The sequence below is a fragment of the Apis florea genome, unplaced genomic scaffold, assembly GCF_048593485.1.
Source record: "Apis florea isolate Af1SG1 unplaced genomic scaffold, ASM4859348v1 contig_3772_pilon, whole genome shotgun sequence".
In the NCBI taxonomy this organism is placed as follows: domain Eukaryota; kingdom Metazoa; phylum Arthropoda; class Insecta; order Hymenoptera; family Apidae; genus Apis; species Apis florea.
This window is the reverse complement of record NW_028256845.1, coordinates 850,814-870,105: the sequence shown is the minus strand read 5'-3', so window position 1 is coordinate 870,105 and position 19,292 is coordinate 850,814. Positions and strand designations below refer to the sequence as shown.

Sequence of the window (19,292 nt, the reverse complement as noted above, 5' to 3'; positions counted from 1 at the left end):
AAATTTGTATTAAAATGTACTTTATTTTTTATTTAAATTTTAACATAAAGTTTTATTATTATATTCAAAGTTTAAAAAATTCTAAAAATAATAAAAATGGATATCTTCTGAATCTACAAATATATGTTGTAATTTGTTGTTAATTTACATATTACCATCCAGGTGTTGTGTTTGCTAAACGTCTCATACGTCTAGAACAAAAATCATTAAAACATTGTTAAATCATTAAATTTCATCATTAAATCATTAAATCATTAAATCATGTGTTAATTTTTATAATTATTATAATTATAAGTATAAATTATATAATATTTACCGTGTATTTCGATCTTGATCGCGTATTTTCTTTTCCATTTCTGCATCTGTTAATGTTTCTAAAAATGGTGCCCATTGATCAGCTTCTGAAGGTGGTCTGAAAGGTACTTCTACTGTAGGTAAAGGTGCTTCAGAAAATGCATAAGTTCTTTGGTGCCATGATAATTGTCCACGTACACTATATAATAAATAAATTTTATTAAAATTAATATCAATGAATTTTAATATTAATATATTTAATAAAATATGCAAATAATTTAAATTTACCTATAAGCAATAGCAGTAACAAATTCACCACCAAGTCCTAATTCAGCACAAAGTTTCATTGCAAATTTTTCAGGATTGTTTTCTTTTTCAGACATATCCCATTCTACTTGATCTACTAAAGATGTATTGCCTACATGTATATTTAACTTAATTATAACTCGTTGATCACATTGATCTTCTAATATTGTTTCTTGTGGAAAAGCTTCTATTTGTTGTCTTATAGCTTGTGCAATAGCTGGTACAAAACTTAATGGATTTAAATCTAAATCATCACATAATACTTCAGCAAATTGTTCTGGAGTTATAAGACTTTCTGAAAGGAAAAAATTTGTTTTATTGTATATATATATATATATATATATATATATATATATATATATATATGCATAGATAAATGTGTATAATGAACTAATGAAGATAAAGATTATAAATTTATAATTGTGGATAATAAAATGAAAAAAATTTGTATTTTAACTTAAGTTAACTTATCAATTATTTCTAATTTATTATCTCTAAATATTTAATAATTTGAATATTTAAAAAATAGTTTACATTATAAATTAATATTTTACAACATTAAATAACATTTGAACTCTTTATTTCTTCCAAATAATAATTGAACCATTTGCAGTTTTTAATTAATTTTACATTTTTCTGTAATGAACTATTTACACACATATGCATACACACGCACACATACATAATTTTTAATATAAATTAATTTTTATATCATGTAAAAGATTATATTAATTAATGATTTTAACATATATTTATGTGATTATAATTAGTATGTAATAAATCATACCATTTTTATTCCATGTAAAAGTATCCCTCAATTTTTGTCCTTCAATTTCCATATCTAAACGGATTGGAACTAACATTTCTTGTTGAGCTGCATTTTCCAAATTTGCTGATGGATCTGTGTCATCAAAACTAAAAAAATAGATAGAGATATTTACTAATTATTTAATATTTATTATAATATTAATAATATTGATAAATAATATTTAATTATATTGTTTTATATATAAATCATCAATTTTTATAAAATAAAAATTATCTTTCAAATATATGCTTATACATGGAAAAGAAAAAATTTATCATAATATTTACCATAAAGGAAATGTTCTGACTTTTTTATTATGTACTCTATTACGATTAATTGGTGTAGCTTGAGGTACAGCATCCAAATGTGAACTATTTGGTAAACTAGGAACCCAAGGCATTGATTTTTTTGATTTTCCTTCTCTAGGAGCTGGAGGTTCTGTTGAATGTACTGATACAGCTTTATATTTATCATCATTGCCTTCAATAATATCTTCTACTTCACTAGCTCTTAAAAGAGATACACTGGATGCAAGTACATGTTGACTTAAACCAAGTTCTACTAATTTTTTTCGTTCATCATTTGTAATAGATCTTCTAAACATTCCAGGATAACGTTTATATAATGATCCTCGAAATAGGCGTAAATAATTGCCTACTTCAGATCCAATACAATAATATTCTCCATTTTCTTCCACTTGGAAACTTATAGGTTTATCACCATATGTACGCAAAGCCATGTTAATAATTTTCTGTAAACATATAATACATATATAATATATATATAGATAATAATTAACAAGAAATAATATTTATTATGTAGCAATTATATAATATTATTAATAATATTAAAAATATAATTTTATATATTATAAGCATCTATTGATAAAAATAATATAAAAATGATTAAATTAATTAATATAATAATGATTAAAAAAAATAATAAAAGGTATGTTCACATGAATTATTAATTTTTTTAAAGATTTCTACAAACAATTTTAAAAGATATAATTCATATAATAATTTGAATAATTTATTATATAATATTGTTTTATATTATTGTTTATATATTCATTTCACTTACTTCACTGTTTGACCGGTTATTTTACACTTTTCATCTGTCACAGATTTATTAACATTGTCGTAAACCTAACATAAAATATTTTTTTTATGATTGGTGATCTATAATATCTCAGTTTGTTTTCAGAAACTAGTCAGTATTTCACTAAAATTTTATATATATATATATACATATATATGTATATATATATATATATATATATATATATATATATATATATATGTGCAAAGAATTTACATTTAAAAAAAAATAATTTTTAAAATAATTTGATCAATTGTTCCGTATTTTTTGCTTGTTATTCGTTAATTTATTAATTCTAATTAGAACCTAAAGCTTTTAAAAAATAATCACTATATAAAATATTATTCATAAATCTGAAGCAATATTAACATTAAAATTTTTGATTTGTTTTCAATATAATATTACTATTTTTAATAAAATGAATTGCATTTATACAACTTGAAAAAAACATAGTAATTAAATTTGTCTTATTATTACTTTTATAAAAATTTAATGTAAATTATTTTAGTGTAAATATAAAATCCCTAGAGAATTATATTGTTTTTCCCTAACAATTATTGCGGAATGTGGTAACAAGCAAGTTAGAGCAGGAGAAAATAATAAACGTAAGGCGTGTCGGCGTCTATTTTTTAATACTTTAATAAATTAGTAGAAACATATATTAAATAAGCAATTTTATTATAATATATTTTAATAATATATTATACGAATTTCATACATAAAAGAAATGTTCTTTTTATTTTAAAATGTCACAGCAACAAAAAATTTTAAGCGTGGAAAATGTTTTATTGTTCATATTATTTTATGATTTAATAAAATTTAAATTTTAAGTCTGATACATTTTTTCGTATATGTGCTTGGTGTTTTGTTACGAGTGGAAAAGGGTATGTTCTTATGGGGTAATAACAGGGCGGTTGCCTTTGCCGGGGAATGGAGACGGAGAGCGTAAAATCTGGGGCTAGCGAGCATAGCCATAGCCATCATAGTAGAACTTCTCAAAAACATCATCGTACTCACAGTTCTAAATCTCATCATAGACAACATTCACATAGAAGTACTAGGTATTTTAATATATTTAAAAAAAAAATGTAATTTAATTAAAATTATTTTTCATGAATTTTTTATTAATATAAATATTTTGTTAAAGGACAAGTCGTAGTCAAAAAAAAGAGAGGCATAATTTAGATTCCACAGAAATGGCACCTTTTCAAACAACTGTTAACGTAAGGGGAGATAGTGTTGATAATTTAGGTCAAGAAGTTATAGAAGTACAAATTTTACCTCAAGATGAAAATTGGGGAGAAAATACTACAGCTGTCACTGGAAATACTTCTGATAGATCAGAATCAACTGAAGATGTGAGCCATTGGCCAAATGAGAATGATGGATCGTTTAGTTCCTGTAATCGGTTTATGGGACCGGTTATAGCAATGATGCTTGGATTAAGTGCTTTTCTTAGTCCTATAACTATGGTTATATTGCCTAAATTAGGATTTTTTCCTGATTCCACAACTGTTTTAACTATGCAACAAAAACTTCAATTATTATCTTGTAATGCTGAATGTAAAGGCCAATTACTAGGTTTAGCCTTTAAATTGGTGCTATTGGGTATTGGGAGTTGGGCTATATTTTTTCGCTCAAAAAATGCTACTATGCCACGTATATTTTTATTTAGAGCAGGAGTGTTACTCCTTACTACACTATGCATTTGTACTTATTGGCTATTTTATGTTGTTCAGGTAAATAATTTTTATAAATATACTAGGATTTATTCAATTATATATTTGTACATTATTATAAATTGTAGGTTACTGAGAGTGCTAAGACTGCTGCTAATGGTGAAATAACAGAATATAAAAATTTAGTAAATTATGCAGGTACTCTTGCAGATACTCTATTGTTCATACATTATATTGCTGTATTGTTAATTGAAATTCGTCACCAACAACCTATCTTTTATCTTAAGGTAAATACATTTAATTTTTATATACTTTTTTTATATCATTTTTTAGCAATAATGCAAATAAACTTAAAATAATATTGATATTTAAGGTTGTAAGATCACCAGATGGTGAATCACGATCTTATGCAATTGGACAATTATCAATACAACGAGCAGCAGTATGGGTTTTAGAACGATATTATACAGAATTTCCTATTTATAATCCATATTTAGAAAGATTGCCAGTATCAAAATCTGGTAGAAAACAATCGAGTTTCAAATTTTATGAAGTTGATGGTGCAGTAACTGGTAGTGTTCAATCACGAGGAGGTAGTGGTGATAGATCAGTTATAACAACTCAAACTCGTCGTAGAGATTCCAGTCATAATGAACGTTTTTATGAAGAACATGATTATGAACGTAGAGTACGCAAACGTAGAGCTAGATTAATCACTGCCGCTGAAGAAGCTTTTGCTCATATTAAACGTTTGCATTCAGAAGTTGAATCTACTCCAAATCCTGGTCCTATGGATCCTATGGAAGCTGCACAAGCTGTTTTTCCATCTATGGCAAGAGCTTTACAGAAATATTTAAGAGTTACGCGACAACAACCGCGTCATTCTGTTGAATCTATCTTAAATCGACTTGCTCGATGTTTAGCACAAGATGCAGCGCCACGCGCATTTTTGGAACCTTTTTTTGTAACCAGCCCTGTTTTTTCAAATGAAAAAGAACGACAAAAGCGATCACATCATTGGGCTTTAGTCTGTGAGGGAGAATTGCCTTCGCGACCTCTTGCAAATGGTTGCGAATTTCAATTACGACAAGGTGAAGTAGCTTTGTTATGTACAGTATATCATTTACCTCATTTTCATCTAACAGAACAGCTTGCACATCCTAAATCTAATAAATTTTTATTAAGATTAAATTCTGAAACATCAGTTTAATAATATGAAATCAGTAATTTGTTTTACATTTTATACAAATTATTTTACATTTATTCATTCATTCATTCATTCATTCATTCATTCATCTCTCTCTCTCTCTCTCTCTCTCTCTCTCTCTCTCTCTCTCTGTGTGTGTGGCTTGCTTACTTGCTCGCTCCTTTCTTGCTCTTCCTCCAATACTACTGAAATGTAAACAAAATTTATTAAAATTGAGTAAACTTTTTACTGTATATAATTAAAACAAAATCACAATAATAATAACATATTATGTAAGTATTGTGAATTAAATATTATAGTATAAAATTGATATTAAATCAATTCATTACAAGAATAACATGCTTGGAAATAATTTTTTTAATAAATATATTTTTAAGGAATAAAAATTTTGAAAATAATAAGATAGTTTTTTATGCAAAATCACAAAAAGTGTTCACCTTAATAACATTTACATTTCTTTTTTAATGCAGATAATTGCAATATAAAAAGACAATATAACTTCTATTTATAATTGTTAATAAAAAAAATTCAAATGAAATAGACATATATGTGTTTTTTTCATTATTTTACATATTATTATTCATGTATTAATAAAGTTAAATATATTATATCTTTAGATAGAAGATTTAAGGAAATTAAAACTTCTTAATAAGTATAAGTAATTAAAAAATGAAAAATTGAATCTTTTGCCTTTTTTGCCTGTTTTTTTAAACAAAATTTTTTTATTATGTTTAAAATATATTGCAATTAATGCATTATTTATTATATATTTAATATCTAAAAATTTTCATTATATGAAAATTTATATTTATTTAAATTCATTATAATAATTTTTCTAAAAAATAGATAAAAATAAAGTATTAGCATTTCAAATAAAATATTTTAAATGAAAAAAAATATATACATTCCTATAATATATATTTTCTTTCATGATACAAAGAAAATTGAGTTTTTCATATATGATATATTTTCAATTTAAAATATTTTAAAGTAAAAATTTTGTATAATTTTAGAATGTGATTATTTTTATTTTATTTATCATAAAAAGGTTATTTTAATAAAATATAGAAAAAGTTGCAATAAGTCAAAGATTTCAAAACAAAACATTTTTAAGATTTTATATTTCACAAAAGATATATAATTAAATGAAATTTTTATAACTTATATACGTGATCTTATAATTTAAAATCTTTAATTTAAAATCTTCTCTGATTTATATATGAAAGATTAAACGTATTTTATATAAATATTAATATACCTGTCTGTATTTTATTATTTTTTTTATTAGCATTTTAATATTTAATTATTATATTTTCAATTTTCAATTTATATATAATATCATATATTCAATGATCCTGGATATATTAATTTTATTCATTTTTTGTATATCTTTTGTATAATTTTTAAGTTAAATTATTTTGCATTTAATTTTGGAAGGCTGATAATGTTATATTATGTTTAAGACTGTGTTTGCTATTAAGAATCATGTACAGTAAATACTATTTGTAATATTCGCGTTAAAATATGTACATAACGTACATCATTACATATCAAATATATAGATATATGTAATGAGATGATTACTATAATAATGAAACTTGTTATACAAAAAAAATTTTAATGTTATAATACTCATTTTTTTTGCATTCCTGTTTAATAATTAATAATAAATTTAAATTATAAGATAATTTAATATAATAAGTGTAAATTTATATATATCTAAAAAAATATTTAACATATCATTAAAAAACAAAAAGAAATACATGTCTCTTGCCTTTATTCATACGTTGTATTATTTAATATTGTAATAAGTTTATAAAATTGTAATAAGAATATTTGTATCTAAAAATATAAAAATTTTAATTTTACATTTTTTAAAGTATATGTTATTGTTATAAGTAATTATTTAAAATTTTTATTTATATATGAATATAATGAATGTATTAATTAATGAACAAAATATACATCCTACACATAAATACTATTCATTTTGTGCATTGTATGTGCACGTGTGCGCGCGTGTGTGATACGTATTTTTTTTTCTTTCATTCCGCATAATATATATACATATATGATATATTTCATTTTTATAGATTGCTATATTTTATAAAGAAAAATATATGCATAAAATAGAACTTTGACTTAATACGATATAAAAAAATAAAGATATTATTTAATTATTATTTTTGTATTCATGAATAAATTGTATTATATAAAAAATTTAAATGAATATATCTTTAGAATTAAAAATTTTTTTTCTCTAAATTTTATATGTAATGTTTCTTATAATTTTGAACAAAATAATGTAAGACAAGTGAATATTTTATTTATTATATTATATTATTTCTATAAAATCTTTTTCTATAAAAAATTCAAGTTTTAAATTATATTTTTACAATATGAAAATATTTAAAATAATACAGTATAAATAAATATATACATTATTATTACAAGAATTTGAATGTAAATAAATATATAAATGAATATATATTTAAATTAATTTTAACAATAGATATCATATAGTCATCGCATCAGTCATCAAAAGTATTAGTTGCTCTCACGAATGAAGAAGTAATATAGAGTTCCTAATATGGCTAGCGATAAAAAATCAGGAAAATCTTCAAAAGGTACGAAGTCTACTACAGAAATATTATCTGAATTTCAAATGCTTCGTAATGAACAAAGAGCAATGGCTAATAAATTGTCCGAAATGGAAATGGAATTAAATGAACATAAGTATGTATTTTCTAACCTATATTACTTATTTATGTTACTTATTTTAAATTTTGTTTTTAATGTTATAAGCAGATAAAAAATAACTTTTCATAAATTGTATTATGAAATTTTAATTTTTTATTAAGAAATAAAAATAAATTACTTTAATAAATTAAATATTACATTTATTTATAATATATTTTTTTTAAATAATATACTATATTATATTGATAATTGCTTAAATGATACTCAGTTTTAATTTTTTAGGATTGTTATAGATACATTAAAAAATATAGATCCTAAAAGAAAATGCTATAGAATGACCGGAGGTGTTTTATGTGAACGTACTGTAGAAGATGTAATGCCAGCATTGATAACAAATAAAGAACAGGTCAGATTTATTTTATTAAAAAATAAAGTAAATATGTTATATACTTAAATATATATATATATTTTTGAAAATAGAAAATTATATGTAAAACTATATATCGAACTATATATAATTATATGTAGTTATAAAATATATATATATATAATTTTTTTTTTTTAGAATATAATTTAAATAAAATATATTTGATAATTTTTAGTTAATTAAAGTCATAGATACCTTAAATGATCAGTTGACAAAAAAAGGAATTGAGATAAATGAATTCAAAGAGAAGCATAATATTAGAATTAGAGGACAGCAGGATGTACAACAACGACAAGGTGAAGATAAAGATTCCAAAGAAGCAAAAAGAAGTGCTGTAGTTGTTAATTCATTATTAAATAATTATTCATAAAATCAAAATTTTCTATATATTTCTTATGTTTACAATTAAATCATATTAATTTACATTATTTATTGAATAAGATAATATTTGAAATGTATAAATATCTAATTTTTTAATGGTTATGTATTTTATATAAAATACTTATTGACTTTTATTTATAGATAAATAGTATACAACTTCAAGTATAATTACTTTAGTTTTTCAAATTTTTATCATTTTTTTTTTTTTTACACTAATCATGGTATTATAATCATTATAATTTTATATATTTTTACAAATTATGAGATAAATTAATCATTGAAAAATATAATGCTACAAATACGAAAATTATAATTAAAAAAAATTAATTTTAATATATAAAATTTTTATATAAACAAAATTATCTTAATTATTATAAAAAATTATAGAAAAAATTAGAAATCATTTTAAATATAAGAAAGGATTTTTTTGATGCTTCATTCTATATTATTATTATTTCTGTTTATAATTTGATCATTTTAGTGATTTTAATTTATAAAAAAAATTAATTTTTATATAATAAAATAGTTTTGAGAAATAGGTTCAGATTAAAGTATAATTATAAAATGAAATATATCAATATATATATATATATATATATATATATATAAAATAACTTTATTTTATGGAATAATCATACTAGTGCACAAAATATTATGTAGAAAAAATTAAACGTAAGCATATTTTTTATAATTGCTATAAGTGCTATAAGATTTAACATAATTATTATGTTAAATCTTTTCATAAGATCGTTTTTTCATAATTAATTCCTTATTTTTTTATGAAAAGGATATTATAATTAGTAATAAAATATATAAATATGTGAATTTTAATTTTTTCATAAATTATTTATGAATCAAAATTATTATTGTAGAATTATAAAATTATTAGTTATATTATAAAATTATTAGTTATAAAACACTAATGTAAATTTATAATTTACTATTTATAGTATATATAAAGGCAGTAATAAGCATTTAAAATACAGCATATTATGTAAATATAAAGGCACCACTTTATGTACAGGGTGATATAAACTCTATATATATATGTATGTATGTATATGAAACAAAAAATGTATGAAAATGTATGATTAATGACATTCCTTCTGGGAACTATAGAGAAAGAATCACCCTGTATTATGGAAATATTAATGTTCACGATTCCATCTCCATACAGTAGCATCATCACAAACGCATAATAAAACTGAACCATCTCTGCTTAAACTAGTTTGACGTATAGGTGCAGTACATCTAGGATGCTGAAGTGAATAACAACGTGCTTGACCAGGTTCATCAACTTCTAAATCCCATACATATGTTCTACCCACTTGGTTTCCTAATGCTATTGTACGTTGCCAAAAGTCCATTGAGAATCTGATAAACCATATATCACATTCTTTAAATTCAAATCTATGTAAGACAGTCGCACTTGTTTCTCCATTACGTAATTGAGAATCTTCAAGCCGACCTGGTTTCCAACAGACAATACAATTTTCACAAGACTTGCTTAAAATGAAGTCACCATACCATTTAACGCAATCAACATAATTACGATGAACATCACGTGTAGTAAAATCCGGAAAATGTTGAAGTATTGAATCAAAAGGTCTTCCATTACGACTAGGATTACAATAATAGGATTGTTTTATTGCTTCTTGCATATCTGATTTATCTAATGACCATAATTTTAAAGCATGATCCATACCACATGAAATAATACGTTCTCCTTTCATATCAAAGTCTGCACTTAATACTTCATCTCTATGACCTTCTACACCACCAAATATTGCTATACATACATCAGTTTTTATATTCCATAGTCTAAGAGCATGATCTTTTGATGCTGAAAGCAATATATTTGGATCTTTAGGATGAATTTTTAATTCATTTATTGCATGACCATGACCAATATAATGTTTGATGCAAGTCATAGTTACAGGACTTATAACTCTCACAACACCACGTGATCCAGCTACTGCTAGTAAAGGTTTTCCAGAATCATCATAAGTCCAAGTACAAGTATAAAAATTTTCCTCTGGATCAGGATCTGCATAACATTGACGTAATCTAATATTTCCTCCTTGTGGACATTCATAAATGCTTACTCGATTGCTTCCCACAGAAGCAAATATTAATGGTTCACCTTCTTTTAAGTGATGGTTAAATTGTACTCCAAACAATGGCTGTCCATGATCTTCTTTAATACTGCAGCAATATTTATAAAGAGGTTTATCTGTACATGGTTTATATTTTGCCGTTTTACTTCTACGTCGTCCTTTTCTTCTGTAACGAGCACTGCGAGTAGGTGTATCACTACGATGAGTACCAGCTGTTGAATTACTACCAATACTACATTCAGTTTCATCACTATCATTTTCACTATCTTCTTGACTAGACGCATATGCTTGACTTTTGCTGCTTGTCTTCTTCATTTCAATATTAAAACTATAAGTTCAAGTTTTATAAAATTCTATATCATTAGTCCGTCCAATAGCAGGAATTCCACTTGTTATACCTAATACAGCTTCTATTAAATTTAATATTCTATTACCTAATTGAACACAAATTTGTGGTTTCTAAAAAAAAAATATAAAAATTAATATAATATAATTCAATTTATAATAATTATAAATTGCAAAAAAAAAATTAAAATGTAATATGCATTCTATAACCAAATAAGGTGAAATTTTGAGGAAAGGAGAAGAATACATACATGATGGACTTAAAATATTTCAAATCCAATATTAAAATTGAGAATAAAATTGAGAATAAAAAAAATAAAATATAAAACAATCTTTAAGTGATCAAAATTACAATGAATATTAGCACCATTCTTTAAGTGATATTATTATAATTAGAATTCTCATCATATCATTATCTATAAGTAGATTTTTTATCTATTATTTTATCTATTTGTTACAGATTTTGGACATTGTCCATTATGATATGATAGAAATAATAGATATACTATCACATTATACTGACATACATTACAAAGACATAAATATATAAACAGAATTCAATATATTATATCAAAAGTTTTTTATTAATATCTCTTAAATTAATAAAGATTTCAAACTAAAATTTTATATTCAGAAAATTTTAATTTTATATTTTTATATAATCAAATTTTATATTTTTTTCTCTTGTTTCCCTCAACATTTTTGTTTGATTATGGAATGCATATTGTATTATATTTAAAAAATATATATATATATACATAAACTTACAAAAACATTAGCAGACAAAAATCGAATATTATATTTCTCTCTTATTTTTGCTGATTTATGAGAAGTTAATCCCATACTATTTGAAATCCCTCTGCAATTTACAAGACATACAGCTCCAGAAATAATATAATATTCATCTATAAGATTAATATTTGTTTCTACCTTAAATAATATTTCTTTACATTAGTATTACATTATAAAAACAATAATTATTAAAAATTAAGTTATATACTTACTTCAGACAAAGAATGTGTAGTTTTCCAATCAAAAACAAAAATAATAAAATCTATGCTAAGATTTAAATTCAAGCGTATAACTTCATCAATAAGCTCACATTGATGTACAACAATATGCCATTTTCTTTCTTTTGCACTTTCATGTAATCCTTCGGAAACTTTATGACATAATTCTGCTTGTCCTATAATCTAAAGTTATTCTTAATGTACAAATTCTGTTTTATATCGAAAAATTTTATCTTTGAAAACTTAACCTCATTAAATTTAATATTTTAAAAATGATAAAAGAAATATATATAAAAAATAAAAAATGATAAAAAATAATAATAAGAAACTTTCATATTATAATAAAGAATTTTATGATAATATTTTAAATTTATTATAATGAATCTAAATAAATATAACAATATTCTAAATATTGCTACAAAATATAATCTTAAACTAAAATTTTTTTTATATTTTTTCTATTTAAATTTATAAATATAAAATAGAAATTTTTTTAATAATTAAAATATTTATATTTTATAATAAATATCTAAAAATAAAAATTTAAAATAAAACAATATTTATATCTTAATTTTTACTTATTAAATTAGTTATACATTATATATGAAAAAACTTATACTTAAGAAAATATTATAAAATAAAAATAAATATGAAAAATAATTAAAAAATTTCAAACATACCAAAATCGAAACTAAACAATTATTTCGGTATACATTACAATTAGTAAGTATCCCCGCCATATTTTCATACTTACCAACTGTATCAAAAAAATGTAAAATTCAAAAATTGAATTTATAAATAAATAATTATAGTTATTATTATTATTAATGTAAATATTTATTTTAGTTAAATTTTGAGACACTAAAATTAGATTTTTTATCCTAAATTATATAAATTTTGATTTGCAAAGATAAAAAATTGAATGTTAAAATTCAATGGTTTTAAAGTTATTGCATGTAAAACATAAAATTTTGCATTTTTAGGAATTTTTTGTGATATATTATACATAATTATACATATATTAGATTTTTATTCCAATTCAGTCAAGTAATAAAAAAATATTTAAATTATTTTTCATTTAAAGAAAAATATAATTTAAATATGTGAAAAAATATTTTACATGTATTAAATGTTATTTATATATATATATACAATTTGTGTAAAATTCTTAATATAATTTATAAAGCATATGTAAACACAAATTAACTTGATTACCATTCTTGCAGCCATAAAACTTTCAATAACTATTTCTGTCAAAGTTCTATAAGAATTAATCTTATCTTATCAAATATTTTTAAAAGATAATGTTATTTTTGATTTCTTATTTTACTTTGTCTTTAAAATTAATTGTCTAAAAAATTATTTTTGACATTTAAAAAATAGTATTGATGATTAATTATTATTCTATATCATTTACTTATTACTACTATTCTCTTCTTGCGTTCAAGAGACATTATTGTATTTTTTATTTTTAATATATCGATTAACATTTTAAAAATCTTAAATCGCTGATGTTTTGTTATTTATATTATTAATATTAACATATTATAATTAACATTTATATATATCTATATATAAATGTATCTATATATATATATACATAGATTTAATTTTAATATTTATGAAAAAATGTATCAAAAAAATTATTTTTGTTGAGTTTACTAACTTTACTAACTTTTATGATTAAATATAATTTTTACATAGAGAGTATTTGCATCATAGAGAGTAAGATATATCAAGCATTTTAATTATGAAATAGATATTATTATTTTATTCACTCAGATATAAAGGAAAGATTTAATAGCGAATAATTAATAGCGAAATAATCAAATAAACTCTACTAAATTGAATAAACTAGAGATATTACATATGTAGATATTTTTTTTGAATATTTAACGGTATTTCTCTATTACACATCCTTTGTCTTGTAATTAGTCTTTTCTTTAGATAGGCAACTCACTTGCATCAGTGTGTTCCAGTTATTTAAATATGACTAGAGACTTTCATCTATTTGCGTTATGTTTTTTTACGCGATATTTCAGAATGTAGGAACACAAAATTCCATTGTTAGGAATATCCTGCATCTTGTATTCTATATCTTGTCTGTAGTATTTGAATGTTCATATGCAACGTATACCGGGTAGCAGTCATTTATAAAGTAAAATTGACATCAAGAAATAATTAATTGAATGTTTTTTTTATATATTAATACTTTTGTGATATTTAATATTATCTTGTAAACAAGAGGAAAATGTTTAAAAAGTATGTGTAGCATTTCATCTTCTAAAATAACATAACCTTAGTTTAATAAAAATACTACTATTATTGATATTTTATTAGATTTGACGAAAAAGATAGTATTTCTGGTATACAGCAATTAAAATCATCAGTTCAGAAAGGAATTCGTTCAAAGCTTTTGGAACTTTATCCTTATTTAGAAGGTTATGTTGATGCCATAATTCCAAAAAAAGATGCTTTTCGAATTATAAAATGGTAAGTTCTTTCAAAATTAATTTATTTTAAGTTTAATATAATTTTAATTTTGTTATTATTTTATGATTAGTCATGACCATATAGAGATTATAGTAAATGCAACAGGAGATCTTTTATTTTTTCGTCAACGTGAAGGGCCTTGGATGCCTACTTTAAGATTGTTACATAAATGTGAGTTATATCTTTCTTAAATATAATAAATACTTTGATTAATAGAAAATTAATTTTACACAAAAAATTTATTTTAACATAATTTAAAATTTTTAGACCCATTTTTTCTACCAATGCAACAAGTTGATAAAGGTGCTATACGGTTTGTTCTTAGTGGAGCTAATATTATGTGTCCTGGTTTAACATCAAAAGGTGCAAAGATGACACCTGTAGAAAAAGGAACAGTTGTTGTATCCTTTATTAAAATAAAATGATATAAAATGACTTTTTTATCTAAGAACTTAAATATAATTCTTGACTTGAAAAATAGGCTGTTATGGCAGAAGGTAAGCAACATGCTTTAGCTGTAGGTGTTACTACTTTGTCAACAGATGATATGTAAGTAAATAAAATTTACAGTGAAATTTATATATAAAAAAATATGAAAAATATTTTGTTCTTTATAATAATGTAATTTACAGAATTAAGGTGAACAAAGGAATAGGCATAGAGAATTGTCATTATTTAAATGATGGACTTTGGCAAATGAAATCTGTGAAATAAAAGACTGATGTACATTGTCTGAGACGTAATGTACAGGTATCTTAACTATTGTATGAATGTATCTTTTGGCATTTTTAAAAATGAGATGTGCTGTGAAATGATAATTTTAATTACAATATTATTTTCAAAATAAAAAAGATTAATAATGCATTTTTATTGTACAAATTGAATGAATATGACAATTTTATTATAACTATTTAAATGCATCAATATTATTTAAATGTATTTTATGGTTCACATAAAATCAATAGAAGTCTATAAATGAATGTATGTAGTTATAAAAAATACTTAACCAGATCCTGATTTAATATCTGTCTGACCTTCTTGATTTTCTGAAGAAACAGAACGTTCACTTTCACAATGTCCTGATGCTAAAGAATAAGATGAATTATTAGCATCAGAAGTTGGTACAGAAGTTGGTGCAGAAGCTGTATTTGAACCTGGTACGTTATTATTAGTAGTATTATTTTCTCCAACAGCATGAGGAGATTGTGGATGATAATGAGGACTATGTGGACTATGAGGACCATGGGTATGAGGACGACCTGTGGTATGTGGTGAATATTGTGAATATGGTTGATGATAATATGGATGTGCATATTGAGGATATGGTTGATGATATGGTTGTTGTTGAGAATAAGCATAAGAAGGATGAGGAGGTCTTGGAGCTAATGGAACATTTTGAGCTTGCTGAGTAGGTCCTGGTTGATATTGTTGGCTATACCCTTGATTTAATGGAATCATTTGAGGAGTATGTGGATTAGAAACTGGTCCTTGAGGTGGAAGCACTTGAGTTCCTTGTGTTCCTTGTGTTCCTTGATGAGGTGGTATTGAATGATTAGCTAACATTGCTTGCTGATGCGGATTATGTTGCATAGGAGGAGCTGGTGAAGAAACAGGAGGTATAGTCGGTGTATTTGCAGATGCATTTGCATTTGTAGGTGTGTTTGTATTAGCAGTTACTGCTACACCAGCAACTGCTGTTGTAGTAACTTGTTGTGGTTGTAAAGAAGATGGTTGTGATTGTTGAGTTGATGATTGTTGTTGCTGCTGTTGATGTGATTGAGATGGCGATTGTTGATGTTGTGTTGATGGTGGTTGTTGCGGTTGTGATTGTGAAGAAGATTGTTGTTGTTGTTGTGATGATGGCGGCGGCGGCGGTGTTTGTTGTTGTTGCTGTTGCTGTATTGGACTAATAGTCCCACAATACATTCCAGAATTGGATGTATGTTGATTAGAATTTCCTTGACTTGATGAAGATTCTGATTTATTTTCAATATATGGTGGTGAAGATGTTTCTTTTTTAATTTCATTATTAGATTTTTCAGATCCATTTGTCTTTTTATCTATTGCATCATTATCAGGAACCTACAAAAATTGATAATAAATTACTGTTATATTGATAATAAAATTATAGTTGTACGAATAATACTTACATCAGATGGAGTTTCATCATTAGTAGGAGCAGGAGTTGGAGTAGGAGTAGAATTTGGAGTTGATTCACTTGAAGGAGGTCCATCTGAACGATTTTCTTCCGTACCTCTTAATTTATCTCGTCTAAGTGCTTCATACTGTCGTTCCACCATTTTATTAAATGTTTCTTCATCTACAGCTGGTTTACAATGCTGAAAGAAATATTTTTTATTATTTGTTTGGATATTTATATCATTAAAAAATAACTTACTTTTTTTAATTCTTCTTGAAATATTTCACTTGTCTCGATAAATTTACGTTTTTTTGCTTCAAATTTTTCTTCTATTTGTTGCAATTCTGCTTCAAGTTTTTTCTATAATATTCAAAATTTTAAAATATTATAATTAAATTTATATTATTATTTAATTAAAAATTAATGTGTTTTGTCATACATATATACCTGATGCATTGTTAAGGATTGTACTTGGCGACGTAGTACTTGCATTCGTTGTGTAGTGACAACAGAGCGAACATCAGGAACTACAGTATCACTAAATATCTCATTAATAAGACGATGATTTCGAGTGTATCGAGAATACGCAACGTGTTTTACGGAATACCCATCATCTTGATCTACAAAATAAAAATATATATACAATATTTTCTTATTTAAATTATATAAATTTATATATATATTTTTAATTTATACCATCATCATCTTCTGCAGGTAAAATATCTATTCTTCTATCTTGAGCTGCTTGTCCTTTGGTACTGCCAGATGAACGTTCATGACTTTCTCGTTCATCATTATTTTGTTGTGCAGCACATAATGCTGTAGTTAAAAAAAAAAAGTTATATTAAGAAGTTTATATAAAATAAATATATTTATAAAATATTTACCAGATTTTCCTCTATTTTTAGCTGCAATATAAGCTAAATATGCAGGTGAATTGTGATAAGTTTTTAAACTTTTTTCATATTCAACCTATTTAACATACAAGTAATATTAATATTTATTTTTATAACTATATGAAATAATATTAATATGATTTTGACCTTTTCTGCTTCATATTCTTCAATAAATTCTGTTTTATCTTCCTCTGGTAAATCTCTCCACATTTGTCCAATAATTTTTCCTATTTCCCATAATTTTAATTCTGGATTTTGAGCTTTAACTTGATCCCAGACTTTTCTACTATATCTCATATAAGGCATAAGAGGTTTCTCTGGTGGTTTAGGTGGTTTGGGCATACGAGAATCAGCCTATTTAGTTAATATGAAAAAATTTTCATGGATTAATAAGAATATTTCTAAAATATTGTTATATATTATATTCAATATTATAGTACTTATAATATAGAAATACATACATTTGTATTTTTCCCAACTTTTTGAGGTATAAATCCTGGATGACTATGAGGTGTTTGAATAAATGGACTTTGTGCATCTTTCTATTAAGTATTATAAAAATTAATTTCATATCCTAAAATGTATGTACATATATGTAATTTGTATAAAATATAAACTTACAGTGTTAGTTGAACTACTACTACTTCCACCAGATGCTCTGAGTCGTTCTGAAATATTTATTTTTTTTATTTAATTATTTTTTTTTAATGACATATAGATGAAAAAATATTAAATATAACCAAACGATTTGAGGTTAATAATACTTACGATTAGATGCAACAATATTTGACGTAGCCATAGCTACTTGCTTATAGTTCGGAGGTAAAGCCATTTTGTATACTGATTAAGTTTTAGTTTCTTAAAAATATAACAAACACATATAATAATATATAAATATTGTTAACTTATATGTTCTAAAGTAATTTATTCAATTATATTTTTAATAAGTTAGAATTTATTTCACCATCAGTATCTTATTATATACTATTGAGTACTATAAGAACTGAGAAGTTAGCTCGAGGTTGAGACATACTTGTTCACCATTATGCGATGTTATGTGATGTTATCTATAGATGCACGATTTTCGACCAATACGCATTTTTATTTTTATGATTGTATCTATCAGAAATAACCAATCAGATTTTAGTATTATTTTTTTTCTCTCAATGTGTAAGTATTGTCAACTTAAAATTACTAAATATATATTACTATAATTTGAAATTAAATAAAATTTCTCTAGTTGTTTTCATAATTCATTGGTTAAACTAAATTTCTAATGTATATTCATTTTACAAAATAAATTACTATAATATTTATAATGAATTAAATATTTATTTACAAATTTAAGTAATTAGTTATATTATATATATATATATAATATTATATTA

General features: G+C 23.5%; 7 protein-coding genes across 7 annotated transcripts; 3 read left to right on the top strand and 4 right to left on the bottom strand.

Moving 5' to 3' along the window:
- Positions 1-3: 3 nt before the first annotated feature.
- On the bottom strand, positions 4-2,710 carry Snr1 (SWI/SNF related, matrix associated, actin dependent regulator of chromatin, subfamily b, member 1). The gene is made up of 6 exons (XM_003691318.3): positions 2,492-2,710; positions 1,696-2,159; positions 1,388-1,515; positions 583-895; positions 317-493; positions 4-191 (listed from the first exon to the last, which is right to left on the bottom strand). Exons 2-6 carry the CDS (start codon positions 2,145-2,147, stop codon positions 152-154), a joined length of 1,110 nt encoding a protein of 369 aa, XP_003691366.2. The 5' UTR covers positions 2,148-2,159; positions 2,492-2,710; the 3' UTR covers positions 4-151.
- Positions 2,711-3,065: 355 nt separating this feature from the next.
- Positions 3,066-7,379, top strand: Vang (Strabismus domain-containing protein Vang). Its single transcript, XM_003691055.4, has 4 exons — positions 3,066-3,570; positions 3,657-4,248; positions 4,317-4,475; positions 4,562-7,379. The coding sequence occupies exons 1-4, from the start codon at positions 3,440-3,442 to the stop codon at positions 5,396-5,398; spliced, it is 1,719 nt and encodes a 572-aa protein (XP_003691103.4). The 5' UTR covers positions 3,066-3,439; the 3' UTR covers positions 5,399-7,379.
- A 3-nt stretch (positions 7,380-7,382) lies between these two features.
- Positions 7,383-8,900, top strand: Pfdn2 (prefoldin 2). The gene is made up of 4 exons (XM_086915354.1): positions 7,383-7,700; positions 7,908-8,131; positions 8,378-8,501; positions 8,698-8,900. The coding sequence occupies exons 2-4, from the start codon at positions 7,986-7,988 to the stop codon at positions 8,890-8,892; spliced, it is 465 nt and encodes a 154-aa protein (XP_086771480.1). The 5' UTR covers positions 7,383-7,700; positions 7,908-7,985; the 3' UTR covers positions 8,893-8,900.
- Positions 8,901-9,724: 824 nt separating this feature from the next.
- Positions 9,725-11,335, bottom strand: LOC147656420 (polycomb protein EED). Its single transcript, XM_086915352.1, has one exon. It carries the CDS (start codon positions 11,333-11,335, stop codon positions 10,052-10,054), a length of 1,284 nt encoding a protein of 427 aa, XP_086771478.1. The 3' UTR covers positions 9,725-10,051.
- A 4-nt stretch (positions 11,336-11,339) lies between these two features.
- On the bottom strand, positions 11,340-13,126 carry LOC100865850 (uncharacterized). The gene is made up of 4 exons (XM_086915353.1): positions 13,056-13,126; positions 12,370-12,558; positions 12,134-12,295; positions 11,340-11,479 (listed from the first exon to the last, which is right to left on the bottom strand). Exons 1-4 carry the CDS (start codon positions 13,113-13,115, stop codon positions 11,357-11,359), a joined length of 534 nt encoding a protein of 177 aa, XP_086771479.1. The 5' UTR covers positions 13,116-13,126; the 3' UTR covers positions 11,340-11,356.
- Positions 13,127-14,054: 928 nt separating this feature from the next.
- On the top strand, positions 14,055-15,848 carry MCTS1 (malignant T-cell-amplified sequence 1 homolog). The gene is made up of 6 exons (XM_003691322.4): positions 14,055-14,637; positions 14,716-14,868; positions 14,939-15,039; positions 15,136-15,269; positions 15,350-15,417; positions 15,501-15,848. The coding sequence occupies exons 1-6, from the start codon at positions 14,627-14,629 to the stop codon at positions 15,580-15,582; spliced, it is 549 nt and encodes a 182-aa protein (XP_003691370.1). The 5' UTR covers positions 14,055-14,626; the 3' UTR covers positions 15,583-15,848.
- Positions 15,704-19,214, bottom strand: LOC100865252 (uncharacterized). The gene is made up of 10 exons (XM_003691316.4): positions 18,673-19,214; positions 18,526-18,572; positions 18,366-18,446; positions 18,052-18,258; positions 17,896-17,980; positions 17,705-17,827; positions 17,456-17,628; positions 17,267-17,368; positions 17,019-17,207; positions 15,704-16,950 (listed from the first exon to the last, which is right to left on the bottom strand). The coding sequence occupies exons 1-10, from the start codon at positions 18,734-18,736 to the stop codon at positions 15,871-15,873; spliced, it is 2,151 nt and encodes a 716-aa protein (XP_003691364.1). The 5' UTR covers positions 18,737-19,214; the 3' UTR covers positions 15,704-15,870.
- Positions 19,215-19,292: the final 78 nt, after the last annotated feature.